Raw genomic sequence first — 17,030 nt, 5'->3', positions numbered from 1 at the left:
CCTCACATCATAGTTTAAATGCTACTAAACACTTTAATTGAACTCATAAAATATAAGTTTCGAAGATTGGAAACAATCCATGAGGTTTGGGTCGACTTAGAAATAGTTATGCGGAATTTTCGTAAAATTTCACCAAGACCACCTTGGAGTATTTTTATCATAACTCAAAAACCAAGAATTATTTTCAAGTCAAACCAAAGCCATTGGAAAGCTAACAAAATTCTCTACAACTTTCATGTTTACACCGAAAACCAATTCAAAACAGAAACGTGCAGAAAAGACACAAGAATGCGAAACAGGGAGTTCTGTCCTGTGCAACTCGCAACTGCGAGTAACTTTACTCGCAACTGCGAGTAGCTCCCAGGAAGCCACTCCTGCTCGCATCCAACTCGCAGCTGCGAGTGCAGTGCGAGTTGTGACAGTAGTTTCGGGAAAAAGAGCCATTTTCACCCCAAAACCCCAATTTTGACTCCCCAATGCCCAAAGTTGATTCCAAAGTTTGTTTAAACATTTCTAAACATGAAAAGACACTCAAAATCATATACAACTTGCCCCAAAACATTCTCTTAACCAAAATCATCATTTGACCCATTTTCATGAAAACTTCAAATAAACAACACAAGTTCAAAATTATGAATACCCAAGGTTCAATTCTTCAACAGCATCATCTCACAACATCAACAGCAATTAAACATCATGAATTTACCACCAATTCAACAACTACAACATAATTCATCAACTATTTCACTCAAGAACATGTTATATGTATATAAACCCATTTTGTCATGCAAATTCAACAACAACAACACAATTATCATTCAATTCACATACCCAAACATTGCATCACAACATAAGCACGAATTTCACCATTAATTTCACAAATAATCAATTATTCAAATAAGCACTTATGTAAGAAGTTAGGGTAGAAGCTACAACTAGGTGATTATGAGTAAAGACTAACCCCCTTACCTCTAACACCAAGAATCCTTAATTCAAGCTTCAATTTAGCTCCTAGATGGTGAATCTCCCTCTTGCCTCTAACCCTTGTTCTTGCTCTTCTCTCTAGTTTCTATCTCTTCTCCTCTCCAATGAAATGAAATGAAAATGTTGTAACCCTATCTCTTCTCACTAACATTAGTTTATAAAGGCTCACTTAATGGGCTTATCTCACAAACCTTAATGGGCCTAACCCATTTCTAATTCAACCTCAAAAATGTTACTACTCACTTACCGGTAAAATACAACACTAACGGTCACTTAACGGTAATTAAAATAATTACTACACCCTCTCTAGTAACTAGGTAAAATAATAACTTCCACTAAACACTAAAAAAAAAATAACTTTATGCAAAATTACAAAATTGCCACTGCCCTCAAAATGACCAAAATGCCCCTAAGTCCAAAATGACTAAAATACCCTTCTACACCGAATTCTACGAATCCCGACCAAAAATACACACAGAGGCAAATAATCACATAAGAGCACATATAACACACATAATAAATAATAAAATAAAACTAGCGAAAATTGGGCTGTTACAACTCTCCCCCACTAAAAAGAATTTTCGCCCTCGAAAATTACCTGAAGGAAACAACTCCGGGTACGCAACCCTCATCCTACTCTCCGATTCCCAAGTGGCACTCTCACCGGTCGGTCCAACCCAAATCACTTTAACCAAAATGATCTCCTTGCCACGCAGACGCTTCACTTCACGATCCTCAATCCTAACTGGCCAAGTCTCAACGGTCAAATTATCCCTTACTTCCAAATCATCTACTTGAATCACATGAGACGCATCATACACATATTTCCGCAACTGAGATACATGAAACACATCATGAAGATTCGATAAAGATGGCGGTAACGCAATCCGATACGCTACAACCCCAACCTTCTCAACAATCTCAAAAGGTCCAATAAAACGAGGAGTTAACTTCCGACACTTCAAAGCACGTCCAACACCGGTTACAGGATTCACTCTCAAGAACACATGATCACTAACCTGAAACTCAATATCCTTCCTCCTCTTATCATGATAACTCTTCTGCCTACTCTGAGACGCTCTCATCTTCTCTTGAATCATCTTAACCTTCTTGGTCGTCTCTTGCACAACTTCCGGACCTAACAAGGCACTTTCTCCTGACTCATACCAACACAAAGGAGTTCTACACCTCCGACCATACAAAGCCTCAAATGGTGCCATTCCGATACTAGAATGAAAACTGTTGTTGTAAGTAAACTCAATCAACGGTAAACATTCAACCCAACTGACACCTTGTTCCAAAACACAAGCCCTCAACAAATCTTCTAAACTCTGAATAGTCCTCTCCGTCTGACCATCAGTCTGAGGATGATAAGCAGAACTCAATCTCAACTTAGTTCCCAAATCATCTTGCAAACTTTCCCAAAACTTAGAAGTAAACCTCGGATCCCGATCCGACACAATACTAGAAGGAACACCGTGCAATCTAACAATCTGCTCAATGTAGACCTCAGCCAACTTAGCCACAGACATACCGGTCTTAATAGGAATAAAATGTGCCGACTTCGTCAACCGATCAACAATCACCCAAATCGAATCAAAACCCTTAACAGTCTTCGGCAACACTCCAACAAAGTCCATTGATATACTATCCCACTTCCACTCTGGCACAAACAACGGTTGCATCAAACCTGACGGCTTTTGATGTTCAATCTTAGACTTCTGACACACCAAACAAGCATACACAAACTCTGCGATCTCTTTCTTCATTCCAGGCCACCAAAACAACCTCTTCAAATCCTGATACATCTTAGTCGCTCCTGGATGAATACTCAAACTACTTCTGTGACCTTCTTCCAAAATCTGCCTCTTAAGCTCAAGAACTCTCGGTACACAAACACGATCACGAAACATCAAAACACCGTTCTCACCCAATCTGAAGTCCCCACCTTTACCTTGATTAACCAACACCACACGATCTACAAGTTCCAAATCTTCCTTCTGACCGTCCTTAATCTCTTCCAAAATATTACTTGTCAACTTCAACATTCCCAACCTCACACCATCCGGTGTCAATTCACTAACCAAACTCAAATCTCGGAACTGCTCAATCAACTCCAACTCTTTTACCATCAAGGTAGACATATGCAACGACTTCCTACTCAAAGCATCAGCAACAACATTGGCCTTTCCAGGATGATAGCTCAACTGGAAATCAAAATCCTTAAGATACTCTAACCATCTCCTCTGCCTCATATTCAACTCCTTCTGGTCAAACAAATACTTCAAACTCTTATGATCACTGAACACTTCAAACTTAGAACCATACAGATAATGCCTCCAAATTTTCAACACATACACAACGGCCGCCAATTCCAAATCATGAGTCGGATAATTCTTCTCATGCACTTTCAACTGCCTTGAAGCATAAGCCACCACCTGACGATTCTGCATAAGCACACCACCAAGACCCATCTTAGAAGCATCACAATACACAACAAACGATTCCTTAGGATTCGGCAAAATCAACACCGGAGCCGATGTCAACCTCTTCTTCAACTCTTGGAAACTCTTCTCACACATAGCATCCCAAACATAAGCTTGTCCTTTCCGAGTCAACTGCGTCAATGGCAACGCCAACTTAGAGAATCCTTCAATGAACCTCCGATAATAACCTGCCAATCCAAGAAAACTTCTAACTTCAAAAACAGACTTAGGTGATTCCCATTGCAACACTGCATCAACCTTCGACGGATCCACCGCAATGCCACCTTTAGAAATCACATGACCAATGAAACTCACTTCCCGCAACCAAAACTCACACTTTGACAACTTAGCAAACAACTTATTCTCCTTCAAAACTCCCAACACCATCCTCAAATGCTCGACATGCTCTTCTTCGGACTTAGAATACACCAAAATATCATCTATAAACACCACCACAAAACGATCCAGAAAAGGATGAAATATTCTATTCATGTACTCCATGAAGACACCTGGCGCATTAGATACTCCAAATGGCATCACAGAATACTCATAGTGTCCATACCTCGTTCTGAACGCAGTTTTGGATATATCTTCCGCCTTCACTCTAATCTGATGATATCCTGACCTCAAATCAATCTTGCTAAACACTTTTGCACCAACCAACTGATCCATCAAATCATCAATCCTCGGAAGCGGATACCGATTCTTGATTGTCACCTTGTTCAACTGCCGATAATCCACACACAACCTCATGCTTCCATCTTTCTTCTTGACCAACAACACAAGAGCTCCCCACGGCGAAACACTTGGCCTGATAAACTGTTTCTCCAACAACTCTTCCAACTGCTTCTTCAACTCTCCCAATTCTGATGCAGACATCCGATACGGCGCAATCGAAATATGACTTGTTCCAGGCACCAAATCAATTGCAAACTCAACCTCTCTCTCCGGTGGTAACTCGGTAATGTCGTCCGGAAAAACTTCTGGAAATTCTTGCACTACCGGCAAATCACCAACTCCTTTCTCACTACTCTCCTTCAAGGAAGCAAACATCATGAATACACAAGCTTCACCATCCAAAGACTTCTTCACTTGCTCCGCGGTCAAGAACCTTCTACCTTCCTCAGCTACCGACTTAGAAAACGTTACACTCTTGGTCAAACAATTAATGTTAACACCAAAAGTCAACATCCAATCCATACCAAAAATAACGTCCATATGCTTCAACGGAAGACACACAAGATCCAACTCAAAATCAACGTTGCCAAAACTAACTGGACACTTAGCACACACTAAAGAAGTAGTCACCGATCCACTAGCCGGGGTATCGATAACCATCCCTCGAGACAACGGAGTCACAACCAAACCCAAACGCTCAACACAACTAGCCGCGATAAAAGAATGAGTAGCACCAGTATCCATAATTGCAATCAAAGGAGTACTATTGATAAAAACACATACCTCAGATGAGATTATCCGGATGCTCCACCTCTTCCGCATTCAATGCAAACACCTTGCCCGCAGCCTTCTTCGGTTTGGTACACTTGGTGCTGATATGCCCCTTCTCACCACAATTGTAGCAAGTGATCTCCTTCTCCACATAAGTACAATCATAAGCCTTGTGACCCGCCTTTCCACACTTGTAACAACTATCACCTTTCTTGCAATCATTAGCAAAATGACCCAAAGTGCCACACTTGAAGCACCTCACCTTAGCAACATTCACCTTAGAACCTCCACCACCTTCTCTCTTCTTGCCTTTGTCTTTGTTATACGGCTTCCCAAATCCATGCCCCTTTCCTTTCTTCTCATTCTGAGCCTTGTAGTGATTAACCTTAGCTCTTCCAGCATCATCAAACATGCGACACTTATGCACCAAAGTGTCAAAATCACGGATCTCCTGAACACACATATACTGGTAGATGTCGGGCCTCAAGCCGCTCTCGAACTTCACACACTTGGAAACCATAACATCCTCCGCATTGATGTACGGACAAAACCTCGAAAGTTCCTCAAATTTTGCCGCATACTCAGCCACTGAACGGTTCTCTTGCTTCAAGTTCAAGAATTCTACTTTCTTCTTAGTCCTCAAATCCTCAGGAAAGTACTTCCTCAAAAACTCAGTCTTGAACCTAGCCCAAGTCACAGCTCCACCAACCTCAAGCCTCCCCTTAGCATTGGTCCACCAATACTCAGCTTTTTCTGTAAGCATATAGTAGCCATCCTGACCTTCTGGTCCTCACTAGTCACCATAGCACGAAAGATCCTCTCCATGGCTTGCATCCATGTCTGAGCTCCATCCGGGTCATACCTACCCTTGAACGTCGGCGGACTGTTTCGCAAGAAACGATCAAGCCTTCGCTCCTCAGCCTCTCCAGGATCACGATGACCAACCGCCACCCGCTCGTTAGCCTGAGCCAACACCTGAGCCATCGAAGCCAAAGCCTGCGCAATCGCTCCATCATCTCTACCACCAGCCATCTTACTTCTACACAAAACCAACCAACAGATAAGAACAACAACACAACAACACAAGAACAAGTACCGAAGGTAACTCATTACCATTCGCATACTAACAGGGCAATTCAACAAACACTAATCTACTAGTCTAGACAAGACTGACCACGGCTCTGATACCAACTTGTAACACCCTATTTCTATTAAGCGGTAAAACGCGCGAATACATCAGAAATATTCTAGAAATAGATGCTACGTCTCAAAACAAACCCAACAATATCATGCATATATATAAGATCTCAACGATCACAGCGGAATTCAAATCATAAACTTCAACATATACATGCCATGGTCAATAAATCCTCAAATGAAAATACTTCAAATCCGACAAGTGGACAATAGCAACAACATAGCAACAGAATCCAAAACAACAAATAGACGCTAAGCCTAATCAGAGCCTAGATACTACGACACTGACACGACAACGGAGAAAGCTCCCGTCGTCCAAACATCCAACAAGCAAACTCACCAAGCGTCTAGTCCTGCACAACGTCTACCCATCCATACAGACAGGTAGGCGGTCGAAACCACTGGGGGTAATTATTACATTAATCATAATCAAACTATAATAGACATATGTATAATTGTAAAAGAGTTCACAAGTATTTGCATGCATGTTCAACATCAATCATACAAGCAATACAAGTATACACTTACCACCCATCATTAACAATCTCAAAAACAATCATCTGACAATTCAATTTATGCAATGCGCCTAGACTTGACACATATATGCATGTGGTACCAAATCAACAACAATGGATGCAACAAAAACATCCAAGTAAGAGTACACCTCCTCTTACTATGTAAAAGTACACCTCCTTTTACATTTCAACAACAACAACAACATGTTATGATGCATGGACATATAGCAATGACTCGATAATGCACAACTCCAACATAACAACTATCAAAACAATGTAAAAGTACACCTCCTTTTACATTTCAACAACTCAACAACATTGCATTATCAAGAATCATGCCCATACATTCAACAATCATAGCTCACATAAGGTTCATCCACATTCATCATCATCAATTTACAATTCGTTTCCATTTACATCACATAAATCAAGTAAAATGGAATAACACAACAATTTATGATAAACATCATTCTCAACCTTCCACAATCATTCAAACACAATTATTTAATCATATGTGACCATTCACAAAAGGTTCATAAGACTTTAGTCCTTCAAAATTCATTTCTACTAAGTTCGTCTCCAAAAGTCACCTTTTAAAATAATAGAATTTATGAACCAAAACCAACTCTACAAGCTCAATTGCCTATGCCATGTATTCTCACAAGTCGCTTATAGGTGCAGTAGAGGATACATAAGCATTTCATCGGCCAAAAACAACGAATTCATAAAAATCACAAAGTTCGTCTCACTTTTCCTCTTTTTACAAAATTTTCCATTTTCAAAGCAAAACAAGTTAGATCCCTCACATCATAGTTTAAATGCTACTAAACACTTTAATTGAACTCATAAAATATAAGTTTTGAAGATTGGAAACAATCCATGAGGTTTGGGTCGACTTAGAAATAGTTATGCGGAATTTTCGTAAAATTTCACCAAGACCACCTTGGAGTATTTTTATCATAACTCAAAAACCAAGAATTATTTTCAAGTCAAACCAAAGCCATTGGAAAGCTAACAAAATTCTCTACAACTTTCATGTTTACACCGAAAACCAATTCAAAACAGAAACGTGCGGAAAAGACACAAGAATGCGAAACAGGGAGTTCTGTCCTGTGCAACTCGCAACTGCGAGTAACTTTACTCGCAACTGCGAGTAGCTCCCAGGAAGCCACTCCTGCTCGCATCCAACTCGCAGCTGCGAGTGCAGTGCGAGTTGTGACAGTAGTTTCGGGAAAAAGAGCCATTTTCACCCCAAAACCCCAATTTTGACTCCCCAATGCCCAAAGTTGATTCCAAAGTTTGTTTAAACATTTCTAAACATGAAAAGACACTCAAAATCATATACAACTTGCCCCAAAACATTCTCTTAACCAAAATCATCATTTGACCCATTTTCATGAAAACTTCAAATAAACAACACAAGTTCAAAATTATGAATACCCAAGGTTCAATTCTTCAACAGCATCATCTCACAACATCAACAGCAATTAAACATCATGAATTTACCACCAATTCAACAACTACAACATAATTCATCAACTATTTCACTCAAGAACATGTTATATGTATATAAACCCATTTTGTCATGCAAATTCAACAACAACAACACAATTATCATTCAATTCACATACCCAAACATTGCATCACAACATAAGCACGAATTTCACCATTAATTTCACAAATAATCAATTATTCAAATAAGCACTTATGTAAGAAGTTAGGGTAGAAGCTACAACTAGGTGATTATGAGTAAAGACTAACCCCCTTACCTCTAACACCAAGAATCCTTAATTCAAGCTTCAATTTAGCTCCTAGATGGTGAATCTCCCTCTTGCCTCTAACCCTTGTTCTTGCTCTTCTCTCTAGTTTCTATCTCTTCTCCTCTCCAATGAAATGAAATGAAAATGTTGTAACCCTATCTCTTCTCACTAACATTAGTTTATAAAGGCTCACTTAATGGGCTTATCTCACAAACCTTAATGGGCCTAACCCATTTCTAATTCAACCTCAAAAATGTTACTACTCACTTACCGGTAAAATACAACACTAACGGTCACTTAACGGTAATTAAAATAATTACTACACCCTCTCTAGTAACTAGGTAAAATAATAACTTCCACTAAACACTAAAAAAAAATAACTTTCTGCAAAATTACAAAATTGCCACTGCCCTCAAAATGACCAAAATGCCCCTAAGTCCAAAATGACTAAAATACCCTTCTACACCGAATTCTACGAATCCCGACCAAAAATACACACAGAGGCAAATAATCACATAAGAGCACATATAACACACATAATAAATAATAAAATAAAACTAGCGAAAATCGGGCTGTTACACTTAGCGTGGAAAAAACTGAGTGTTTGATGTCAAAGAGGACAAGATTCACTGGTTGGAACCCCTGGGATACTTCGTCAATGTTATTGTGCCTCCCGTAGTCTCCTAATGTTACGCGTTCTGGTTCTCCAGTCTCTTCGTTGGACGAGAAGTCACTAAGACTTGGAAGTGAAATAGTTGTTGCGTCTCTTGCTTCTCGGATTGCTTTTTGAATAGCTATCCTGGTTTTATCGATATCGAATAACAAGGTACCTTTTTTTGAAGGAAAATAGCAAGGTACCTAAATCTGCATCATGTATAAACAACTCGCAAGGAATTTTAAGAAAAGCTTGCAATAGAGAACTAGACTATAACAAGAAGGAAATAAATAAATATTTTATTTTCGAGTTTTGTCGCTATATGGAAAAAAATTTGACTAAAAAATAAATAAATAAAATTCTTTAAGTTAATATTAATACGGGCCAGATTCAGGCCACCCTTTATTATTGTTATATCCTTTGTGAAACCACAAGTCTTAATGTTCTATTTATATTTTGTATTTTGTAACAAAAAAAAAAAATCTATATTTTGTATTTTTTTATGTGTAGACCATCATTTCGATGTTTTTTTTTTTTTTGTCAAAAATCTCTCGTAATTTTATTTTGGGCGTATGAACTTTACAATGAAAAGGAGAATTGTTCCGACAGGTGAAGTGTAGTAAGAAGAGATATGGGCGATAATTTTATTTTATTTTTACCGAAGGGTGATAGGTTGTTTAATTTTTTGGGGTGGTGGCCGGAGTTTAAACCACGGGTTATGTATATTTTATGCATTGTCCATATCAACTGAGCTAAGCTGTAGTAAGAAGAAGAGATATGGGTGATATGAATTTTTTTTTTCCTTTCCGAAGGGTGATAGATTGTTTATATATACAAATGGCATAAAATTAATACGAGCCATATTTGCAACAAATGAAAACAAATTAATTATAGAAATCAATAATAGCGGTCATTAAGCTGTCCAAATTAATAGCAGTATTATATTAATATTAATAATAAATAAAAGCTTGATATTTGAAGTTGGAGTTATTTATATTAATAATAAACAAAAGCTTGATATTTGAAGTTGGAGTTATTTCATTGATAATTGATTTGAAGTTGGAAGATTTTTTTCCATGTGCAAATAATAAGTTAAACGTCTAGAAGCATATATTTTTCCATGTTTGTGTACGTACACGCAATGAACTACATACTATATCTCAGTAATAGATGAGTTATAAAAATATTTTAATCTTAAGTAAAATAATTATTGACCGGCTTTATTTACCTTATGATCGAACACAAAATTATCATAGTCTTCTTTCCATATAGGGTTAAGACTAAAAATGAAAAATACAATATACTATTATGCGTTAGGAGGGCGGCCATTGTGTAGGAGGTTTAGGCGTTTGTTTGATCTGGCAGAGAATAAGTCCATTACGATGGCGGTGATGAGCGATTTGGGTTGGGGGGAGGGAGGGGATGCTTGGCAGTGGCAGCGAAGGTTGTGGGTGTGGGAGGAGGAGATGTTAGGGGAGTGTAGGATTTTACTTCATAAGCTCACCATGGATGCTTGAATCCTGCTGGTGGTTATACGGGGGTGTGTGTCAGTTGCTGTCAACTTAGGAAGTGCATAACTGTAATACTATTTCAGATTTAATTTGGCACAAACAGGTCCCCTTGAAGGTTTCTATTCTTGCTTGAAGACTTCTTCAGAATAGGTTGCCGTCAAAGAATAATTTGGTGGCGCGTGACATTATATCTCACGAGTCACAACTTTGCGTGTCCGGATGTGGAGGTGTCGAGACTGTCCAACATTTGGTTCTTTCTTGCCCTTGCTTTGCTCCTATGTGGGGCTTGGTTCGGTTGTGGCTCGACATATCCGTGGTTAATCTGTTTCTTTTACATGATCATTTTATTCAGTTTGTTTGGTCTTCAAGTGGTTCGCAAGTTCGTCGTTCTTTTCTGCATCTTGTTTGGCTTTGCTGCGTGTGGGTATTATGGAATGAAAGAAACAATATAATTTTCAAGAACAAGGAAAGTATCGTTCACTAATTGTTGGAAAAAGTTAAGTCTCATTCTTTTAGGTGGATGAAGTTTAATAACATTAATTAATGTTGGTCTAAATTTTCATATATGGTGGTCGAGCCTATTTGTTTGTCTGGGCATCAACTAATTCGTTTCTGGTTTTGCTCTATTTGTAGCCTGATCTAATGCATACTTTATGTCTTATGCTAATGAGGAGCTTCCGTTATTCGTAATATATTCTATTTTTCCTTGTTAAAAAAACACAATATACTAATATGCATTCTATATAGTATCACATATATAAATTTATTGTAAGCGTGAAGCATGCGAGTGATTGGTTTTTCAAATCTACATGGTCACAATCTTGTGACAGAGAACCAATGACCCACATTGGTCATTGGGGTACCCTCTTTCATTGCTTCTTTTTTTTTATTTTTCCAATTGATTGAAGCAAATTCATCTTCACACACTCTTGTTGAAATGTGCATGATTAAATTTAAGATTTTAATTACCCTATTAGCTTAGAAAGTCTCCTAATAAAGAAAGAAATAAAACACTATTCTCCTCCATATATTATTTGAAGATAATTTTTTTCCCTCTATCTTTGATTTGAATATCTATATTTCATTAGAGGTTTTTATGATTATATTTTCTTAGTAACACCTGGTTGTGTTTATTAAGGTAAAACATGTTTTCATGACATGATAAACCTTTGCATATATGCAACAAAAACCAACAAAAAAACAATTAAACACACACCTAGAGAAGTACATAGAGACACCCTTTAAGGCATGCTTTTACTACTGAACTACTACAGAAGTGGCCCTCTATTTTATTTGTAGTTTTGTACCTTACCCTTTTCAAGAATTGATTAAATGATTCTTTTTTTCTCATAGGATTCTTCTATCACACACCAAATCTCAAAAAAACTCTTCATTTTTCTATTGCTTTTGGATTTGTAGAATTGATATTATCTAACATGTATAATCAGATTTCTTCACCTTCTTCTCAAAGGACTAATTCACCAAATATAAACATGAGAAGCAATTTTGATGCTGAAAGGTATGATGGAAAATAAATATTTGTTCTGAAAATAAATATATATGTATTGACTTTGATTAATTGATTAATTTCTGGAGCATATGTTATTGTTTATTTTTGTTGTTTCAGTCAGTACTTAATGGAGCTTTTAGCAGAACATCAGAAACTTGGACCTTTCATGCAAGTCTTACCCTTGTGTAGCAGACTCCTCAATCAAGGTATGTATATTCCAATGTCTAGGTATTTTGTTGTGAAATTTCTTTAATTTGAATTAGGCCTACTCATTATTAACATTACTTGTATTTTTTTTTTTTTATTGTATGGTTTTTATACAAGTTATTATTACATTGAATATTACCTAATTATTATCAGAGATTTTGAGGGTTTCTGGAAAGAATGGATTGTTACAGAATCATCAAGGGTTTATTGAATTTGATAGAATGCAATTCATGAACCAAAGTCATATGGCTTCTTCAGATTTGAAACCAAACTTCACTGGCTGGAATAGCCTGTCACATGATGTAAGTACCTCAGTTTTTGTTCTAATAACCATTTTGGCATTGAATGTGTGAGACATTGTCGGCCTGTTACTATTGTCTGTGATGTATCGAAACTGCAAACACGTTCTCAAGTGTCTCTTTGTTATTCATTTTGGTTTGCGAACGTGTCTTTAGTTAGTTACTCTAGTCTTCCAATGTGTTTTTCGTTGGTCAATTTAATCTATAAATTATTAACAAACGAGACATTGGGGATGTGTTTGAAATTTCCCTGGTAAGCTAAAGTTTATTTTAATAATTGATTAAGCACATGATGCAACAGATGTTAGCTGAAGTGAAGGGACTGAACATGGATTGGCAAACAGCACCAATTGTTCCAAATTCCCACATTGTGAAGAAGATATTGCGCTTAGATATTCCTAAGGATGGCTATCCAAATGTAAGATCTGTTATGTTGTCACATATTTTATTTGGTTTTACTATCATGCATTTTTCTTATCATGTTATGATGATTTTATCACCTGATGATCTTTGAGTTACTATTAACTTGCATAAGTACTTGTGAAATGTTTGGGAGAGTTTATGAAAACAGGTTAAGGCCATATGCAGTTTTAAGCTTATTTTCATAAGCTCTTCAGTATAGCTTATGAAAACAACTTGTAACTTATATGAAAAACAGTTTGACTTTATTTTACTTTTTGTTATAGAGATAGCTTATAGCTTATATTAGCACTTATACGATAAGTACTTATGCTATAAGCCTTTAACTAAGCTGTTAATTTATAGAAACAGGGATTAAGGCTAATCCTATTTTCAGTTTAATTTTGTTGGGAGGCTTCTTGGCCCTAGGGGTAATTCACTGAAGCGTGTAGAGGCTACCACAGGTTGCCGCGTATATATTAGAGGGAAAGGTTCAATTAAAGACCTAGACAAGGTATAGTCCATCAGTCCTATATCTTATCACATTGTTTTGTAACTTTACTCGGCCTAATTTTAACTACCTAAGAATTAGGCAAAGTTGCACCTGCGATCCTTTAAGTTTTTCCTTTGTTTCAGATTGGTCATTTAACTTATAGAGCCGCAGGTGCGGTTTTGCCTGAGATATCTATGACAGTCATTTAGTGTCTCAACTTTTCTTGGCTTTTTCTTTTAATATCTTTAACAAATTTTGTTGCCTATACCATTTTGACTTTAAAAGGAAGAGTTGCTACGGGGAAGGCCAGGCTATGAGCACCTGAGTGATGAACTTCACATCTTAATTGAAGCCGAGCTACCTGCTAATATTGTCGATGTAAGGTTGAGGCACGCACAAGAAATCATAGAAGAGCTACTTAAGCCTGTGGTATCTCATCTTAACTCTATTGCAATATGGATCTAAATATGCTCATAGGATATGATATTGTTTTTTTTATTTTACTTGCTCCCGAGGAAAATGGTTTATTCTATGAGTCAGTTTGGATCAATTTTAAAATCAGTACTTACTCATAGTAAATCATAGCGCACCACTTCAAAATCAAAATTGTAACTTCACTTTTATGGAACAGCACATAATCTGCTGACAGACTTGTGCAGAGTGACTCACATTGATTATGAAGCACTCGCACAGACACGGACACGACACTGACATGTAAACACCGGAAAACAAAAGTAGTTTTAACGAATAACCACATGTATTGGTGTCTCATCGTCAATCTGAACTATGGTACTGCCTAGGTTAAGTCTCAATCCCACCCGGCATATATGTATAAAGCATAACAAATGAATATGCAATGTAATGATGGACTGATTAAAAAGGATAATACACCATTCTAAGATTGGTTATATGCTAAATAACGGAAAAAACTGACCATAGTTCAATGTGTATTAGAGAAGAAAAGTATAAAAGATTCATGATAACTTTGAGTATTCTAACTTGAAGCTTCATATAAGTTAAAGTCAAATTCTACATTTTAATTTTTTCAAAAGTTCTCTCATTTAGCTTCCCTATAAACACATGTAAGCTTATAAGAACTTTTTCTTGAGTTAAAAGTTAAATGTTTATTTGATCTTATCTTACAGCATAAGTAATTGAAATTATGTTTGGAAAATCGTATGAAAATACCTGATGACATGTCTATAAGTTTATTTTAAAAAGCACTCCCTGGCAACTTATGAAAATAATTTGCAGCTTATAAGAAAACAATTTAACTATATTTCATCTTTGGTTATAAAAAAAGTTTATGCATAAGCATTCATATCATAAGTTCTTATTCATACACTTCAGTAAACTGTATAACCAAACAGTTCCTATATCTATTGAAAACATTACTCCCACTTACTGTCCTTGTGAGAATGTTCTAGTTCTAGAATAACAGGAGAGTTAAAGCTAATGTTGAAAGGCAGTAGTGTTGGTCGCATGTGTTAGTGTGAGCGTCGTGTCTGTGTCTGTATCAGTGTTAGAATGACAACCTAGCAGTAGAACTTGTTTCCATCCTCTTTTGTTCTACATGATACTCCATTTAATCAATCCACAATTTATTTATTTTTTTACATTTTAATGCATAAATGTATGTTAAAATGTGTTTTGAACCAAATTTCTTTATTTGTGTAGGATGAGTCACAGGACCTTTACAAGAGGCAGCAACTAAGAGAACTTGCTATGCTCAATTCCAACTTCAGAGAAGAGAGCCCTCAACTGAGTGGCAGTGTCTCTCCATTCACTTCCGATGAAATAAAAAGGCCCAAAACTGAGCAATAATAGTTAGTTATATGCTGATGATTATTGCACTTTATGTTGCTTCCTTTAACTAGGTTCTTTAAAGCCATATTGAGAAGACCTTGTTTATATGATTCTGATTTGAATAAGGAAGAAAAATAATGAGGAAAAACATATTCATTGTTAGTCTATTGCATTAATAGACTTTCAAAACTAGCAGATTTCTTGCTGAAATATTTTGACCTGTTTACCAATCTATCTATAATGTGTGTAAATACGATATTCCTTGGATTTATAGCGTGATTGAGATAACTAAGTTTCTTAAGCATGTCGGCATCAGGACTTTGATATAAGGTCAGTGTGTATGGAAGAACTTCTTTCCAGAGAGGACGGCTCTTTAAATATATCTTAGTATATCGAGTTTATTGATTTTCTACATTAGTTGAGGATGGACACATATCCTCTACAGCAGATACGTTCTGCAATGGCTGTAAAGTCGTTGGATCTTGGTGCAAGATTCAAATGCATCTAGATCCAATGATTCTACATCCGCTGCAAAATATATGGCTGCGTTGAGTATTAGAGACAGAAGTGTTGGTTAAAAATTAGTTACGAGTTAGTTATACTCGTGGACTATACCAACTTTTATATTTCTTATATTGAGGACATATAATCAAAAGAAAATAGGGTTATTAGTGGTTTTGGCCTCTAACATTTGGTTTTGCGTGTTAGTTCTTTGAATTTTTTTTATAGAATTTATCCCAATAATTGAAGATTGTCATCTCTTTAGTATATGTTCTATTTTTTCATCCAAATTGGTTGGTTTGGCATGCTCAAGCTGTACTTTTTAAGAAGAAAATTGCTCTTTAACACCCCAAAAATACCAAAATGCACGGCGGTAGTTAACTGTTGCTCGCCTCCAATGACGGTTAACTCTTGTATTGTAGAAAACTCACCATTTTACACGTAGAAACTCTTGTTTGTTCTTTTTTAATCAATAAAGTTTCTTTGTTTTACTACTTGTCTTCTGTTATTTTTATTAGGCAGCACATTCTCATGATGAGTGAGTGGTTTTCTTAGATGGAATCATGAAAAGTACTCTAATGGCAAACTTTCCATGATCCTTATTTCTTTCTGTTGTTTAGAAAATGCATTTACATAATCTAATCTTATTGCTTTTCAAAAATGGATTACAATATGCTTGTTAGAACTTGGCTTGCCAATTTAGATTGGTTTAGGCACAACAATATCTAACAAAGATTTGTTGATATTATCAATGAAGGAACAAATGTCGAAGTTGACAATGGGAAGATTAAAATATCTTAGACACTATAATTCACTAAAATTTCAGCCATTGACCGAGGGACTTAAAGGTGAAAGTATTTACTAAAAATATAATTTTAGACACAATATTTGAAACACAAGAATTTATGAGATGATGATGTTGTTGTTGATTGTTGTTGTTTCTTAAAAAAAAATGATTTTTTTTTTTTATGAATATTGATAAATGTGATGTTGAAAAAGGGGAAGGAAGAAGATGAAGAAAGAAAAAAAAAAGTCATTTACCCTGTGACGTGGCATAAGACAGCCCATGTGGAGGAGCCACGTGTACAGTTAACTGTCACATCACGGAGTTTAACAACCAAAACAAACGGAACAGGATAATTGACTAACGTTTGATGATTTCATATGGTTTTTGAAGTATCTTAAATGTCAAGGGCTTTTTTTTACAAAGTTACAATTTCGAAGATTTTTTTGCCTATTTTCTCGTTCTTAAGTGTAT

At 36.5% G+C, this 17,030-nt stretch overlaps 1 protein-coding gene and 1 long non-coding RNA gene across 2 annotated transcripts; one reads left to right on the top strand and one right to left on the bottom strand.

The window, feature by feature from the left end:
- Positions 1-6,253: 6,253 nt before the first annotated feature.
- LOC146939382 (uncharacterized) lies at positions 6,254-9,299 on the bottom strand. Its single transcript, XR_015031629.1, has 2 exons — positions 8,401-9,299; positions 6,254-6,480 (listed from the first exon to the last, which is right to left on the bottom strand). It is a non-coding gene; the product is annotated as an uncharacterized LOC146939382 (long non-coding RNA).
- A 2,086-nt stretch (positions 9,300-11,385) lies between these two features.
- On the top strand, positions 11,386-15,505 carry LOC146939381 (KH domain-containing protein At3g08620-like). The gene is made up of 7 exons (XM_085753061.1): positions 11,386-12,076; positions 12,185-12,273; positions 12,428-12,576; positions 12,875-12,991; positions 13,370-13,486; positions 13,751-13,894; positions 15,143-15,505. Exons 1-7 carry the CDS (start codon positions 11,994-11,996, stop codon positions 15,287-15,289), a joined length of 846 nt encoding a protein of 281 aa, XP_085609187.1. The 5' UTR covers positions 11,386-11,993; the 3' UTR covers positions 15,290-15,505.
- The last annotated feature ends 1,525 nt before the right edge of the window (positions 15,506-17,030 follow it).

This window comes from Medicago sativa, chromosome 3 (genome assembly GCF_051527215.1).
Source record: "Medicago sativa cultivar Bolivia chromosome 3, Bolivia_mono, whole genome shotgun sequence".
Lineage (NCBI taxonomy): Eukaryota > Viridiplantae > Streptophyta > Magnoliopsida > Fabales > Fabaceae > Medicago > Medicago sativa.
The sequence above is the reverse complement of the archived record's forward strand: the minus strand, read 5'-3'. Positions and strand labels throughout refer to the sequence as shown.

Excerpts from the sequence above, each read along its gene's own strand:
- LOC146939381 (XM_085753061.1), top strand. The coding sequence starts at position 11,994 with ATGTATAATCAGATTTCTTCACCTTCTTCTCAAAGGACTAATTCACCA. Across the intron at positions 12,274-12,427 it reads TAGCAGACTCCTCAATCAAG|AGATTTTGAGGGTTTCTGGA; the intron begins GTATGTATATTC and ends AATTATTATCAG. Across the intron at positions 12,992-13,369 it reads CTAAGGATGGCTATCCAAAT|TTTAATTTTGTTGGGAGGCT; the intron begins GTAAGATCTGTT and ends TCCTATTTTCAG.